This window comes from Scyliorhinus canicula, chromosome 6, assembly GCF_902713615.1.
Source record: "Scyliorhinus canicula chromosome 6, sScyCan1.1, whole genome shotgun sequence".
NCBI lineage: Eukaryota > Metazoa > Chordata > Chondrichthyes > Carcharhiniformes > Scyliorhinidae > Scyliorhinus > Scyliorhinus canicula.
Genome location: NC_052151.1, coordinates 150,978,722 through 150,996,161, shown reverse-complemented (window position 1 = coordinate 150,996,161; position 17,440 = coordinate 150,978,722). Strand labels below are relative to the sequence as shown.

The 17,440-nt window shown below is 43.3% G+C and overlaps 1 protein-coding gene across 1 annotated transcript in view; it reads left to right on the top strand.

Annotated features, from left to right (window-relative positions):
- The window catches only part of iah1 (isoamyl acetate hydrolyzing esterase 1 (putative)), a 29,000-nt gene extending 11,668 nt beyond the window's left edge, over window positions 1–17,332 (top strand). The window contains exons 3-6 of the mRNA XM_038800282.1: window positions 7,630–7,778; window positions 8,818–8,979; window positions 13,238–13,359; window positions 16,375–17,332. Of these exons, the coding sequence (XP_038656210.1) occupies window positions 7,630–7,778; window positions 8,818–8,979; window positions 13,238–13,359; window positions 16,375–16,545 (604 nt within the window). The 3' untranslated portion in view covers window positions 16,546–17,332. The remainder of the gene's footprint in view (window positions 1–7,629; window positions 7,779–8,817; window positions 8,980–13,237; window positions 13,360–16,374) is intronic.
- Window positions 17,333–17,440: the final 108 nt, after the last annotated feature.

Below are 17,440 nucleotides of genomic sequence, written 5' to 3'. Positions count from 1 at the left end.
TGGTGGGGGGCTGGCGTTACCCAACATCTCGGGGTATTATTGGGCGGCCAATATGTCGATGGTGCGCAAGTGGGTGATGGAGGGGGTGGGACAGCATGGAAAAGGTTGGAGATGGCGTCCTGTGGAGGCACAAGCCTGGGGGCCCTGGTAACAGCGCCGTGGCCGCTTCCTCCTACGAGGTATACCACGAGTCCGGTGGTGGCGGCTACCCTCAAGATTTGGGGGGCAGTGGAGGCGACATGGGGGGAATTGGGGGGCTCAATGGAGGCTCCGCTATGGGGGAACTATCGATTCGTCCCGGGGAACATTGATGGGGGATTCCTGGGGTGGCACAGGGCAGGCATCAGAAAGCTGAGGGACCTGTTCATTGACGGGAGGTTTGCGAGCCTGGGAGAGATGGAGGAGAAATTTGAGCTCCCCACGGGGAACATGTTCAGGTACCTGCAGGTAAAGGCGTTTGCTAGGCGGCTGGTGGAGGGATTCCCTTTGCTGCCCGCGAGGGGGGTGAGGGACAGGGTGCTTTCAGGGGTCTGGGTCGGTGATGGGAAGGTATCTGATATCTACAAGGTAATGCAGGAGGTGGAGGAAGCGTCAGTAGAGGAGCTAAAGGCTAAGTGGGAGGGGGAGCTGGGGGAGCAGATTGAGGATGGGACATGAGCGGATGCCCTGGAGAGGGTTAACTCTTCCTCCTCATGTGCGCGGCTTAGCCTCATCCAATTCAAGGTGCTGCACCGGGCCCATATGTCCGGGACTAGGATGAGTAGGTTCTTTGGGGCGAAGACAGGTGTGTCAGGTGTTCGGGGAGTCCAGCGAACCATGCCCATATGTTCTGGGCATGCCCGGCACTGGAGGAGTTCTGGAAGGGGGTGGCGAGGACGGTGTCGAGGGTGGTAGGATCCAGGGTCAAGCCAGGCTGGGGATTCGCGATATTTGGGGTTGGGGTGGAGCCGGGAGTGCAGGAGGCGAGAGAGGCCGGTGTTTTGGCCTTTGCGTCCCTCGTAGCCCGGCGGAGGATCTTGCTACAGTGGAAGGATGCGAGACCCCCAAGCGTGGAGACCTGGATCAATGACATGGCGGGTTTTATTAAGTTGGAGAAGGTCAAATTCGCCCTGAGAGGATCGGTACAAGGGTTCTTTAGGCGGTGGCAGCCTTTCCGCGACTTTATAGAACAGTACAGCACAGAACAGGCCCTTCGGCCCTCGATGTTGTGCCGAGCAATGATCACCCTACTTATAAGAACTAGGAGCAGGAGTAGGCCATCTGGCCCCTCGAGCCTGCTCCGCCATTCAATGAGATCATGGCTGATCTTTTGTGGACTCAGCTCCACTTTCCGGCCCGAACACCATAACCCTTAATCCCTTTATTCTTCAAAAAACTATCTATCTTTACCTTAAAAACATGTAATGAAGGAGCCTCAACTGCTTCACTGGGCAAGGAATTCCATAGATTCACAACCCTTTGGGTGAAGAAGTTCCTCCTAAACTCAGTTCTAAATCTACTTCCCCTTATTTTGAGGCTATGCCCCCTAGTTCTGCTGTCACCCGCCAGTGGAAACAACCTGCCCGCATCTATCCTATCTATTCCCTTCATAATTTTAAATGTTTCTATAAAATCCCCCCTCATCCTTCTAAATTCCAACGAGTACAGTCCCAGTCTACTCAACCTCTCCTCATAATCCAACCCCTTCAGCTCTGGGATTAACCTAGTGAATCTCCTCTGCACACCATCCAGCGCCAGTACGTCCTTTCTCAAGTAAGGAGACCAAAACTGAACACAATACTCCAGGTGTGGCCGCACTAACACCTTATACAATTGCAACATAACCTCCCTAGTCTTAAACTCCATCCCTCTAGCAATGAAGGACAAAATTCCATTTGCCTTCTTAATCACCTGTTGCACTTGTAAACCAACCTTCTGTGACTCATGCACTAGCACACCCAAGTCTCTCTGAACAGCGGCATGCTTTAATATTTTATCGTTTAAATAATAATCCCGTTTGCTGTTATTCCTACCAAAATGGATAACCTCACATTTGTCAACATTGTATTCCATCTGCCAGACCCGAGCCCATTCACTTAACCTATCCAAATCCCTCTGCAGACTTCCAGTATCCTCTGCACTTTTCGCTTTACCACTCATCTTAGTGTCATCTGCAAACTTGGACACATTGCCCTTGGTCCCCAACTCCAAATCATCAATGTAAATTGTGAACAATTGTGGGCCCAACACGGATCCCTGAGGGACACCACTAGCTACTGATTGCCAACCAGAGAAACACCCATTTATCCCAATTCTTTGCTTTCTATTAATTAACCAATCCTCTATCCATGCTACTACTTTACCCTTAATGCCATGCATCTTTATCTTATGCAGCAACCTTTTGTGTGGCACCTTGTCAAAGGCTTTCTGGAAATCCAGATATACCACATCCATCGGCTCCCCGTTATCTACTGCACTGGTAATGTCCTCAAACAATTCCACTAAATTAGTTAGGCACGACCTGCCTTTTACGAACCCATGCTGCGTCTGCCCAATGGGACAATTTCTATCCAGATGCCTCGCAATTTCTTCCTTGATGATAGATTCCAGCATCTTCCCTATTACCGAAGTTAAACTCACTGGCCTATAATTTCCTGCTTTCTGCCTACCTCCTTTTTTAAACAGTGGCGTCACGTTTGCTAATTTCCAATCCACCGGGACCACCCCAGAGTCTAGTGAATTTCGGTAAATTATCACTAGTGCATCTGCAATTTCCCTAGCCATCTCTTTTAGCACTCTGGGATGCATTCCATCAGGGCCAGGAGACTTGTCTACCTTTAGCCCCATTAGCTTGCCCATCACTCCCTCCTTAGTGATAACAATCGTCTCAAGGTCCTCACCTGTCATAGCCTCATTTCTATCAGTCACTGGCATGTTATTTGTGTCTTCCACTGTGAAGACCGACCCAAAAAACCTGTTCAGTTCCTCAGCCATTTCCTCATTTCCCATTATTAAAACTCCCTTCTCATCCTCTAAAGGACCAATATTTACCTTAGCCACTCTTTTTTGTCTTATATATTTGTAAAACCTTTTACTGTCTGTTTTTATATTCTGAGCAAGTTTACTCTCATACTCTATCTTACTCTTCTTTATAGCTTTTTTAGTAGCTTTCTGTTGCCCCCTAAAGATTTCCCAGTCCTCTAATCTCCCAGCAATCTTTGCCACTTTATATGCTTTTTCCTTCAATTTGATACTCTCCCTTATTTCCTTAGATATCCACGGTCGATTTTCCCTCTTTCTTCCGTCCTTCCTTTTTGTTGGTATAAACCTTTGCTGAGCACTGTGAAAAATCGCTTGGAAGGTTCTCCACTGTTCCTCAACTGTTCCACCATAAAGTCTTAGCTCCCAGTCTACCTTAGCTAGTTCTTCTCTCATCCCCTTGTAATCTCCTTTGTTTAAACACAAAACACTAGTATTTGATTTTACTTTCTCACCCTCCATCTGTATTTTAAATTCCACCATATTGTGATCGCTCCTTCCGAGAGGATCCCTAACTATGATCCCTAACTATGAGATCATGAATCAATCCTGTCTCATTACACAGGACAAGATCTAGGGCCGCTTGTTCCCTCGTAGGTTCCATTACATACTGTTCTAGGAAACTATCGCGGATAGTTTCCTTGCCTTGACCGACCTGGTTAAACCAATCGACATGTAGATTAAAATCCCCCATGATAACTGCTGTACCATTTCTACATGCATCAGTTATTTCTTTGTTTATTGCCTGCCCCACCATCTCGTTACTATTTGGTGGCCGATAGACTACTCCTATCAGTGACTTTTTCGCCTTACTATTCCTGATTTCCACCCAAATGGATTCAACCTTATCCTCCATAGCACCGATGTCATCCCTTACTATTGCCCGGATGTCATCCTTAAATAACAGAGCAACACCACCTCCCTTACCATCCACTCTGTCCTTCCGAATAGTTTGATACCCTCGGATATTTAACTCCCAGTCGTGACCATCCTTTAACCATGTTTCAGTAATGGCCACTAAATCATAGTCCTTCACGATGATTTGTGCCACCAACTCATTTACTTTATTCCGAATACTACGAGCATTCAGGTAAAGTACACTTATGTTGGTTTTTTTACCTCTGTTTTGAATCTTAACATCTCCAGTTTTATTCCTTTTGTTATTACTGGGCCTATTCACTGTGCTCCCCTCAGTCACTGTACCTTGTACTGTCGCCCTTATGGATTTCTGACTATGTCTTCTCTGCCTTGCACTTTTCCCCTTACTTCCTTTTGTTTCTGTCCCTGTTTTACTACCTTCCAACTTCCAGCATTGGTTCCCATCCCCCTGCCACATTAGTTTAAACCCTCCCCAACAGCTCTAGAAAACACCCCCCCTAGGACATCGGTTCCAGTCCTGCCCAAGTGCAGACCGTCCGGTTTGTACTGGTCCCACCTCCCCCAGAACCGGTCCCAATGCCCCAGGAATTTGAATCCCTCCCTCTTGCACCATCTCTCGAGCCACGCATTCATCCTATCTATCCTGACATTCCTACTCTGACTAGCTCGTGGCACTGGTAGCAATCCTGAGATTATTACCTTTGAGGTCCTACTTTTTAGTTTAACTCCTAACTCCCTGAATTCCGCTTGTAGGACCTCATCCCGTTTTTTACCTATATCGTTGGTGCCTATGTGCACCACGACAGCTGGCTGTTCACCCTCCCCCCCTAGAATGTCCTGCAGCCGCTCCGAGACATCCTTGACCCTTGCACCAGGGAGGCAACATACCATCCTGGAGTCTCGATTGCGTCCACAGAACCGCCTGTCTATTCCCCTTACGATCGAGTCCCCTATCACTATAGCCCTGCCATTTTTCTTCCTGCCCTGCTGTGCAGCAGAGCCAGCCACGGTGCCATGAACCTGGCTGCTGCTGCCTTCCCCTGGTGAGCCATCTCCCTCAACAGTATCCAAAGCGGTATATCTGTTTTGCAGGGAGATGACCGCAGGGGACACCTGCACTGCCTTCCTACTCTTGCTCTTTCTTTTGGTCACCCATTTTCTATCTCCCTCAGTAACCTTCACCTGCGGTGTGACCAACTCGCTAAACGTGCTATCCACGACCTTCTCAGCATCGCGGATGCTCCAAAGTGAGTCCATCCGCAGCTCCAGAGCCGTCAAGCGGTCTAACAAGAGCTGCAACTGAACACACTTCTTGCACGTGAAGGAGCCAGGGACAGTGGACGTGTCCCTGAGCTCCCACATCGCACACGAGGAGCATGACACGGGTCTGGGATCTCCTGCCATGTCTTAAACCCTTGGTAAACTTAAACAACTACAATTTCAAAATAAAAATAAGTAAATTAGACAATGAAAAGAAAAAGAGAGACTACTTACCAGTCACTTACCAGGGTTAAAGAGCACCTCCTCACACTCTGCACCGAATTACCTCACTGCACCAAATTACCAAATTTCAATCCTCCACTCTGTACGAGTCTCACTCCGGATGAGTCTCCTGGAAAGTGCTTGCTTCTTAAACTTACTTACTTAAACCCACGTAACCCGCAACCCAACAATCCCCCCATTAACCTTACACTACGGGCAATTTAGCATGGCCAATCCACCTAACCCGCACATCTTTGGACTGTGGGAGGAAACCGGAGCACCCGGAGGAAACCCACGCACACACGGGGAGGACGTGCAGACTCCACACAGACAGTGACCCAGCCGGGAATCGAACCTGGGACCCTGGAGCTGTGAAGCATTGATGCTAACCACCATGCTACCGTGAGGCCCCTAGTTCCCTATCAACGATAGGGAACTAGGTCAGCAGCAGCAGCAACCCGGGGGGGAGGGGGGAACGAGGGGGGTGTTGACTATGTTTATTTTATTTTCAAGTTCTCTTGTTGTTTACCGGGTTTGGGGGGGGCTCGATATATGCGTTGTTACGGTCTTGGGGGTGTTATGCTTATTATGTTGTTTTATTGTTGTTTTTTACTGTTGGTTGTTATATATTTTGTAAAAAAGTTTCAATAAAAATTATTTTTAAAAAAAAACTGTGTCACTCTCCATTTTAATGAAGAATTCTACCGTAGTATGGTCACTCGTCCCTTAAGGATCTTGTACCACAACATTGCTAATTAACCCTCTCTCATTGCACAATCTAGGATAGGATAGCCTGCTCTCTAGTTTTTCGAGGAAACCATCCCTTATCCATTCCAGGAAATTCTCCTCCAATGCATTGCTACCAGTTTGATTAGCCCAATCAATATGCAGATTGAAGTCACCCATAATAACTGCTGTACTCTTACTGAACGTATCTCTAATTTGCTTTTTGATGCCATCCCATACCTCACAATTACTGTTTGGTGGTCAGTGCACAACTCCCACAAACGTTTTTTGCCCTTTGGTGTTCCGCAGCTCCACCCATAGATTCCACATTGTCCTGACTAATGTCCTTCCTTACTATTGTGTTAATCTCCTCTTTTACCAGCAACGCTACCCCACCTCCCTTTCCTTTCCTTCTATCTTTCTTGAATATTGAATACCCCTGGATGTTGAATTCCCATCCTTTGTCACCCTGGAGCCAGGTGTCCTTGATCCCAATTACATCATATCCATTAATGATTGTCAGGGCAGTTAATTCATCAACTTTATTACCAATACTCCTTGCATTGAGACAGCCTTCAGGTTTGTTTTATTTAACATTTATTGCCCTTTTAGATGTAATGTGGCCCTTTTTGATTTTTGTCTTTGGTTTCTCTGTCTTCCACTTTTCCTTTTACTGCCTTTTATATCCCCACCTTACTTCCCTCCAATATCCTGCATCTGTTCCCATTCCCCTGCCACATTTGTTTAAATGCTCCCCAACAGCACTAGCAAACACTCCCCCTAGGACATAGGTTCTGATCTTGCCCAGGTGCAGAATGTCCGGTTTGTACTGGTCCCACCTCCCCCAGAACTGGTTCCAATGTCCTAGGAATTTGAATCCCTCCCTCTTGCACCATTCCTCAAGCTGTGTATTCACCTTGGCTATCCTGCCATTCCTACCCTGACTAGCACGTGGCACTGGTAGCAATTCTGAGATTACGACCTTTGAGGTCCTGCTTTTTAATTTATCTCCTAACTCCCTAAATTCAGCTTGCAGGACCTCATCCCGTTTTCTACATATATCGTTGGTGCCTATATGCACCAGGACAGCTGGCTGTTTGCCCTCCCCCTCCGAGATATCCTTGACCCTTGCACCAGGGAGGCGACACACCATCCTGCATTTATAGAGCTGAAGGAAGTCAAAATAAGATGACACTTGGCCATAGAGGCATTTCGTGGGGGTGAGGATCTTGAAATTGTTTTGTAAGGGAAAAGTGGATCTGAGCAAAGTTAAAGGCCATGGAAGCAGGTATGGATGAGGGCAATGGCGTTCTAAATCAAATTGCAGCTTGTCAGGAGAGTGTTAGAGCAGTCAAATCTCAAGGTAATAAAGGTGAGAATATAAATTGCTCTTAGAAAAAATGTATAGTTTCAAAGTAGAAGTATGCAAGCAGAACAGATTATTGCATTCTGGACTTGTTGCCTCGTGTTTGACAACATTCTTGTTCTTACTTTATCACATAAAATTATAATTTCTTCTTGTAGAAAGTGTGATGTGCTGAACCGTGGTTTTTCAGGGTATAATTCAAAATGGGCCCTCAATATTCTGCCAAAGATTCTTACTCAACCTGCTAACCAAGGGACCATTGCTGCTGTTACAGTCTTTTTTGGAGCAAATGACTCCGCTTTGAAAGGTAGGCATTGCACACAATACCTCTACTTCCAGATCTCTGCGATTACAAACTTTTAGCAAGTATTTATCTGCTAGAAGTATCCTGGCTACACAGCTGGCTGGGAACACTACCAAGGGATGATGGTGTTACTTTATAGTCACAGGCTTATTGTCCTCACCTGATTCCACCGTTGCCCATTTCCAGCAGGAATGATTGAATAGTGATCAAAAGTGGAATACTTGGGTGTTTTTTCCTTTCCATAACAGAAAGATGCTGAGGTTCAGTTGTAAAATCCTGGGTGGGTGGGTGGGTCCATTGCTGGGTGGGAAACAGCACAAGCCAGGAATAGGATTCTGCTTCAGCCAACCACAGGAAACAACCGCTAAGACAGTGAGGAATGCTGGCTTTTAAAAAGATATATATCTGTAATTGTAAATTACCTCACACCTCAGGCAAGAGGTAAGGTTGAGAAAGCGGGGCCTTCATGAATAATCTCCACCATTATGAGAAGTGAACCCGTGTGGTTGGCATTGCTGTGCATCACGAACCAGGTATCCAGCCGAGCTAAACCGGCCCTCCCTCTCCACATATACTGCCAGACCCGCTGAGCTTTCCCAGCACTTTGTTTTTGTTTCAGATCTTCAACATCTACAGTATTTTGCTTTGATTTACTTAAATCCAGAGGATTTAAGACTGTTTGAAAAAATGTTGCTAGATATCTAGGAACAGATTACCAAAGCGGTCTGAAAGGAAAAATAATTAATAAAAAGTGGTGAATTTTTAAAGCCAGATTCCTCAAATCCTCAATTGGAAAATTAAGATAATTTATCAGATTATTTGTTTTTCTTTTTAAATGTTCACATGGCGTATAAACTCCAGCCTATATTCACATGAAGTTGTATCAAGTTGAAATTGAAATTTTATTTTTAACGAAAAATGGAATCATGGATTTAATTGCTTCAGAAGTAGTTTTGAGAGAGCTTTGTTGTATGATGTTCTCTCTGCTGGTTTATCATTTGCTACACCAGTGTATAACTTATCCGTTTTATTTTGTGACTAGATGTGAACCCAGTGCAACATATTCCTCTCACTGAGTATGCTGAAAATCTGAAATGCATCATTGAATACTTGAAATCCATAGGCGTTGGTGAAGAAAAAGTGATCCTGATTACACCACCTCCACTCAATGAGTCAGCTTGGGAAAAGGAGTGCATTGCCAAAGGTATTGGAAACACAAACACACACACTCATCTCCAGTTAGTAAATTCAGTCGTTGGAATCTGTAATTATTTAAATGCAAAGGATAGAGAGCAAGGCAAATGAGAAATCCCTCTCCTGAGATACACGCCCACCTCAGCATCCAAATACCATTTTAGATTGAAGTTTTGAAGTTTGTAGAAAACGAGAAAACATATGCAGTGGATTTCCTGACTGCATGGAGTAGCCACATTGGGCGGCTGAGGGGACGGAGAATCCCACTGCTGACAGGGGAGCGGACTGGAGAATCCACCCATTATTTATTCACTTTAAAAAAACACACCCTGCTTTCCACCTCCGATGGAAGATACTTCAGCTGAAACTAAGAAGTGTTTCAGAGCATGTTTCAGCACAGAAGGTAGCCAGTCACACCATCATGCTCTTCGAAGGAGCTATCCAATTAGGCCCATTTTCCTGATCATTCCTCGTAGCCCAGCAAATTACTTCTTTCCAAGTTTCTATTCAAATCTCTTTTGGAAGTTACTATTGATTTGTTTTCCATCTTATTTGGAAGTCACTATTGATTTATGTAACACCGCAAGAACCATCCGAAGTTTGCAATTTAAATCAGATTTTTGGATAGGTCACAGCGCAGCACAATTACCCAGAGGAAGTTTGCACTTCTGGGCAGTTGCTGTACAAATACTTATCCCAACCAGGGTACAACCCCAATCTAACGTGGGTGGGCCCAGAGTTTACGGCGGTATCAAGCCCCTTCATGGTTTTGTAGGTTACAATGAGATTGCCTTTCATTCTTCTAAACTCCAGAGAATATAAGCCAAATTTACTCAGCCCTGATCCCAGTGATCTACTTACCGAACGTTCCCTGTACCACCTCCAATGTAAATATATCCCATCTCAAATATGCAAACCAAAACATCACACACCACTCCAGATGCAGCCTCACCAAAACCCAATTCATTTGTAGCAAGAATTATTTTTCCTGTACTCCAATCCCCTTGCAAGAAAGGTCAACATGCCATTTGCCTACCAGTTGATCACAACATATATTATCTTCAGCAAATTTGTCTACACTACATTTGTTCTTTCATCCAAGTCATTAATATATAGTTGATGCCCCGATCCCTGTGCCACCCCAATTTGCCAGTCTGAAAATGGGCCATTTATCAAATCGGTTAACTGTTAGATAGCCAGTATTATTTGTGACTACATCCCATACCCACTTCTAATCTGCCGGTCCCTTTCCAGAATCTGTGGAAGTTTGGAGAATTACAATGAATGCATCCACTGTTTATTCAGCCACTTCCTTTAAGACCAAGGGATGCAGACCATTAGGTCCAGGGGACTTGTCAGTCATTAGTCTTTCTACTACTATTTCCACTTGTGATAGTTATTATTTTAAGTTCCTCCGCTTGGCCCTTGATTTTCTACTCGTATTGGAATGCTTTGTATCTTCTAAAATGACGACATCTCCAAAATACTTGTTCAAAGTGTCTGCCATTTTTTTTATTTGACCGATTAGCGTTGTCTGACTCAAGCTATTATGCTGCTAAAACATACATTCATCCCTTTGTTTCCTGTAGACTTAACTATTCTAACACACTCCTGCCTGGTGCCCCACATTCTAGCCTCTGTAAATTGAGGTCTCCCAAAACTATACTGTGTCTTAACTCACCGCAAGTGCTGTTCTGAGCTGGTTGACCTACATTTCCCAGTCTTGATTTAAAATTCTCACCATTGTTTTCAAATCCCTCTATGCTCTTTTCCTACCCTACCTCTGTAATCTTCTCCAGCCCCACAACCCTCCAAAATACCTGTGCTGCTCTATTTCTGGCCTCTTGTGCATTGCCAAATACAATTTATTTCAACTGCTTGAACCCCAAGCGCTGGAATTCTCTCCCTATAACTCTCTATCTCCCTTAAGAAACTCCTTAAAATCTACCTCATCGATCAAACATTTGGTCATGTGACCTAACATCTCCTTATGTGACTCAGTATACTTTGTTTTCTAATGCTCTTATTGTGACGTTCTGTCATGTTATGGTCCCTCTACCTGAGGATCCTTTAGCATGAGATCATTAATTAAACCTGTCTCATTACTCATTATCCAATCTAAAATAGTCTGTTTCCTGGTTGATTCCACAATGCATTGTTCAAAGAAACTGTCCCAATAGAGTCTCTGAACTTGTTTTCAAGTCTACAGTTACCAATTTGATTTGTCCAATCAACATGAAAATTAAAATCGCCCTCGATAATTGCTGCTCTTATGAGCCCTGTTATTTCTTTTTAAAAAAACATTTAGAGTATCCAATTCATTTTTTCCCAATTATGGGGCAATTTAGCATGGCCAATCCCCCTCACCTACACATGTTGGGTCGTGGGGGCGAAACTCACGCAAACACGGGGAGAATGTGCAAACTCCACACGGACAGTGACCCAGAGCCGGGATCGAACCTGGGACCTCAGTGCCGTGAGGCAGCAGGGCTAACCCTGTTATTTCTTGATATATATTTTGTCCTACAGTTTAGTAACTACTGTAAGGGGGACTATAAACTGCTCCCACCGGTGACTTATTTCCCTTGCCACATATTATTGCCACCTGAACAGATTCTACATCTTGATCTTCTGAGCCAAGATTATTTTTCACTGCTGTTCTCATTTCACCCTTCATTGTCAGAAATACCTCTCCTTATCTTCTTCCTATCCTTTCAAAATGTCAATTAACCTTGAATATTCAATTCCCAACCTTGGTCACCTTGCAGCTTTGTAATGGCTATCATATATCCATTTCTTTCTATTTGTGTCATCAATTCATCTATCTTGTTCTGACTACTATGTGCATTCAGATACAGAACCTTTAATTCTGTCTTTTTACCATTTTCCCCAATGACCCTTTTTGCTAGTCCACTCATGCTTGTACGGTCCTTCCCTTCCTGTCACATTTTAGTTATCATTATCCATATCACTACCCTGAGGACGTGTTGTGGCGCAATTGGTAGTTCCCCTGCCTCCGAGCTGTAAAGCACCAGGTTCAAGTCCCCCACCAGGACTTGATGGCCAAGGAAGGTGCATTCATAATGTGGTCAAACAGGTTGAGTGACAACCTCTGCTCCAGGAATAATGAGCTATAGAAACAGACTACTGTATAGTCTGTCTTAGTGCACCACTGGGTGCAGGGAGACAATTGGAATATCACTACCCTGCATTATTGTTTTGTCCTTTATGTTTAACTTCCTAAATTTTCCCTTTCCTGAATGCTCCCTTCCTCCTGCATTCTCTCTCCCCTATTCAGTTCACAGCATTTGATTTACCTGAGCACTGGTTCCAGCACGGTACAAGTGAAACCTACTCCAACGGAACAGCTCCAGCTTTCACCAGTACTGGTGCAAGTGACCAATGAATCAAAACCCATTTCTCCCACACCAATCTTTGATCCCTGCATTCAACTCTCATTTTCTTTACCCTATGCCAATTTATTTGTGGCTTTGATAGTAATCCATCAGTTTTGCATTTCTGCTTTTTAATTCGACACCCGATTGATCATACTCCCTTAGCAGAACCTATCTCTTAGTGTTTCTTACATCATCATGGGCCACAATAACTGGATGCTTTCCCGCCCACTCCAAGTTTCACTCCAGCTTCAAGGAGTGAATATATCTCATCACCTGGCAGGCAAGACAGCCTTTGAGACTCAAGCTTATGATTGTCTCCATCCTCATAACTATACTATTAAGTTTTTGACTAGTTAAACTATAAATTTAATACAGCACTTATTTCCTCAATTATTTGAACTACTGCCCTTGTTTAGAATTTTAAAAAAAGACACCTGTCTACTTAGCTATTAATTAATGCCTCGACCTCAACTCTTCCTGCCTCTTGCTCTCTCAGGCCACTTTTTGTGTTTTTTAAATAGCAGAAGTGTCTTTTTTCTCACTGCATCGAATTTCTACACTCAACAAATTGCCAAGTTTTTTATAAATGTTTTTTATTGGGTTTTTGAACAAAGTATATTTACTGTTATGTACTCAGGATAAGAGACATATATTATATATATATATATATATATACACATATATAGAAGCGAAGGGCACACCCTGACATACCAAAGAAAATAGTAAATTTAAAAAAAATACAATAAAAAATAAAATAGAATAACTGGTAGGGTATTGTGCACCAGCTAAGGACTCTGCACATGTGCTCAGTTTGTGCTACTCACTGTGTAATACTAGACGTGGCCACTTACTATTGTGTGCCCTTTTTAGATAGTATATTGAACAGATATAATTCTGTAACCAACCAGTATGCTGAGGCCTGTGTCAAAGTTGCAACAGAATGTGGAACTGATGTGCTCGATCTCTGGAACTTGATGCAAATGGAGAATCGGGTAAGGAAAGAGAAGAACGCACTGTAAAAAAAATTCAATGCATAACACTTATAGGACATAATAAAGCTGAAAAGGCGTGATAAATGATAATGCATTTGAAGGTGATCCTTCTGGGTTGCTTTTCCACTCAGATTTTTTTCTTATTCATTCAAGGCATGTGTGTCCCTGGCAAGGCCTGCATGTATTGCCCATCTCTAATTGCTCGAGAAGATGGCAGTGAATCGTCTTCTTGAACCATGGCAGTCCATGTGGTGCAGATACACCGTGTGTTATTGAGGGAGTAATAGGTGTTTGACCCAGTGACTTGTGCTTGTAAAAATAAAGACAGGAAAGAAACAAATAAAATGCTGCGAGGAGAAAGAAACAGAATTAATGTTTCAGGTCAATGACCTTTCATCAAAACTGGGATAAGTTAGAAATTTCAACATTTTTAAAGTAAGTGGAAGGGGAAAGAGTGGAAAAAGAATAAAAGGGAAGACCTGTGGAGGATAGAAGACATTAAATGATTCGTAGTGCAAGGCCAAAGAGAGTGATAATGGGACAAAAAGAAACCAATAAAAGTCAAGAATGGCAGATTAATGAACTGATGCCCTCTGGGTGACGCAGTGGTTAGCACAGTGCCAAGGACCTAGGTTCGATTCCAATCTTGGGTGACTGTGTGTAAAGTCTGCACATTCTCCCTGTGTCTGCATGGGTTTCCTCCGGGTGCTCCGGTTTCCTCCCACAGTCCAAAGATGTGCAGGTTAGGTGGATTGGCTATGCTAAATTGCCTCTTGGTGTCCCAACGGTTAGGTGGGGATAAGACAGGGGAGTGGGCCTAGGTAGGATGCTCTTTCAGAGGGTTAGTGTAGACTTGATGGGCCAAATGATCATCTTCTTCACTGTAAAGTTCTATAAATCTATGAAAGGAAAACCAAAACCTGCAAAGTAAATGAGGGCAGAGATCTGAAATTAAGTGTTTTATTCTTTTCTGGGATGTGGACTTCATTGGCAAGACCAGTAAAAGTTACCCATCCCCAAATGCTTTTCTGAAGGTGTTGGCAAGCTACCTTCTTGAACTACAATCCATGTAGTGCAAGTACACCCATGTAGTACAGTGAGTTTTTGTCAGGGTTTTGGCCTAGTGACAGTGAAGGAAGATTGATAATCGTTACAAGTCAGCATATGGTGAAACATTTCAGAGGCAAACCTGCAGGTGTTCCCATATGTCTGCCATCCTTGTCCTTCCAAGTGGTATGTAGGTTGCAGGGTTGGAAGGTATTGTTGAAGGAGCCTTGGTGACTTGCTGGAGTGACTAGATGGTGCACAGCAAATCCAAGGTCAGCATGATGGAGAATAACAGGTAACCAGAAGCTGAGGGTCATGTTTTCAGATTTAAGAGGTGTTCCTTAAAGTGGTCATCTATTCGATGTTTGGTTTCACCAATGTAGAGCAGATCATACCATGAGCAACAAATGCAATTAATAGAAAGTACACGTGAATTGCTGAGAATGGAGGTAAAAACGCAGGTATTGTATCTCCTCTGCTTTCATGAAAGTTTCCAGGAAGGAAACTAATTAGACAGAGTACAATTCAATGTTGTATCCATTAGCCAGTTGTTGACTCCATTAAAACTTGGAGAAACCAATCCCATACCAATGACTGGTAAGCTACCAACTCTGGTGCAGATAATCCTGCAAGCTGATGCTCTAGTTTCTGTAGCTGGTGGTTCTCATTCTACCAACTACAATGCACTGCTATAATTCCAGCTGAGTTATGCAACACAGTTTTGGCATGCCAAATCGCAACAGAATGTTTACACTTGTTGGTGGAGGGTTATTCCTCCCCCTTACCCCTTGGTTCTGTTGTGAAACCCTAAACGATAGATTTCCTGGATGTATCACAATTCAATTATTTAGAAAATCATGATTCTTGTTCCATTGTTTTCTCAAAATGGGGTGTATTTTGTACAAGTTATTTAGGTGTGGAAAAGCTCTTTAGAATTAAGTGTAGGGAGGGGGGTGCAGCACGGCAGTAAGCACTGCTGCCTCATGGAGCTGAGGCCCCGGTCACTGCCTGTGTGGAGTTTGCACATTCTTCCCGTGCCTGCATGAGTCTCACCCCCACAACCCAAAGATGTGCAGGGTAAGCCACACTAAATTGCCCCTTAATTGGAGAAAAAAAAGAATTGGGTATTTTAAATTAAGCAGGGAATGCCCCATGAGGGAGAGGACATGTGCAATCTATAAGGATGACAAACTCTGGATATGTAAATCTATCGGCAGGTCTTAAAACAATGTGATAATTTGCATGCATGTCAGCTATCTGGCTGACCAAAATTTATTTATGATTCCATGGACACTAAGTTTTATTTCATGTAGAATAAACAATGCATCCTTCAGTTACAAAATGTTTTACCACACACAAATAACGAAGTAAAATTACTTGTATGAAAATAATGAGACATAAATCAAAATATTCATACAGTATTTGTGGTACACCCAGGAGAGTCATTGCTTAGTGCTTCACAGCAGGTTTAATTTTAGTCTCTTCTACTTTGGGAAGAGAGCAGTTGGGATAAGAATGCAGTTACCAAAATTGCCATATGAAAGGTACATTATTTATAATATACGCTCATAGAAACATATTGGTAAATTACATTAAATTTGTATGAAAACTTGACAGTGCTTTGGTGCATATTGGCAACATCATTTAAGCAGTCTGATCGAGACCAAGATTTGAATTTTCAAAGCTATTATTGAGCTGCCATCTAAGGCAGTGCACAAAATACAAGCCTTGTTCTCACTGGCTACCAACCAGTACTGTTGAAGCCAGTGGTATATGTAGATCTCTGCCTGTGCAGTGCTTTCTTCATACAATATTACCAATAAGATTACCTAAAATCAACTGGTATGTTTCAATGACTGCTGTGTTTGTCGTCATTTTAAAATAGCTTGTCTGAGAATAAAAAGTTATACACTTAGTGATCATTTGAACTACATAACTTTAAAGGTCAATTTTTAAAATGCAATATAGGACTTTACTTCCTATCTTTTGGATGGACTGCATTTATCAGAAAAGGGAAATACGTTTCTGGAAAGCCAATTGTGGCCCCTGCTGGAAAAGAAAATTGAAAGATTGCCAATGATCCTGCCTCACTGGAGTGAAATAGATCACCTGAACCCCGAAGCCAGCCTACTGCTATAATTGAACCACTAGATGGTTTCAACACATTGAGCATGTCCAGGATTCATCTTCCATTGAATGTAGAAGCTGCAGAACATGATTTACAAACGGTGACAGTAAACGTACACATCATACCAGATGGATACACCATTTATACAACTGGTGCACTTTCTGAGGTACTAAATGAATTCCAGTTCCTGACACCATCTCAGCTACTCTTGCATAATGTTGTTCTGTGCAGGTTGACTATTTAGTTTGTATATGTGATACTAGATGCTAGATTTTAGCTGTCAGAGAGGTGGGATGACAGAAGAAGGCAAGAGGATGAGGTCATTTCTTTAACTGGAGTAGCTGACTTGCTGCTTTGGAGGCACAAGTGCCACCTCCAACCATGTTGATGCTGATAGTCAAAGCAGCAGCCTCATTGTCCTTGAGATGGACTCCTACAGAACAGCTAAAGCAAGCAACTACATTTAGTTATGTAGCTAAACAGGCCAGCAAGACAGCATTAAACAATCAATTGGCTCGCTCTTGAGCATTCTTGCTGAATCAGTCATTATGGCACAGCACAAACCCTTCTGCCCATCAAACAATCCAATCAGTTCTATTGCCCCACTTTTCCAAGTGTCCATCCAATTGCCTTTTGAAGTTATTGATAATCTCCACTTCCTGGGTACACCTGCCATCAGGTGGCACGCTGAGCAGAATTCCTCATTTATAGGATAGGCTTCAATCAGCTGTCATTTGCTGTGAGGAATACCAACTTGAATATTGTTCCATTCAGACAGATAGAAAGGTCAGTTACCAATGAGAAAATGCAAGCAGGGCTTTAGTGGACACCTTCCTCACTAAACTGTCTTATTCAATAGGGAGAAACACACTATAAAAGGGATGACCAGAGGGTGCAGAGGAGATT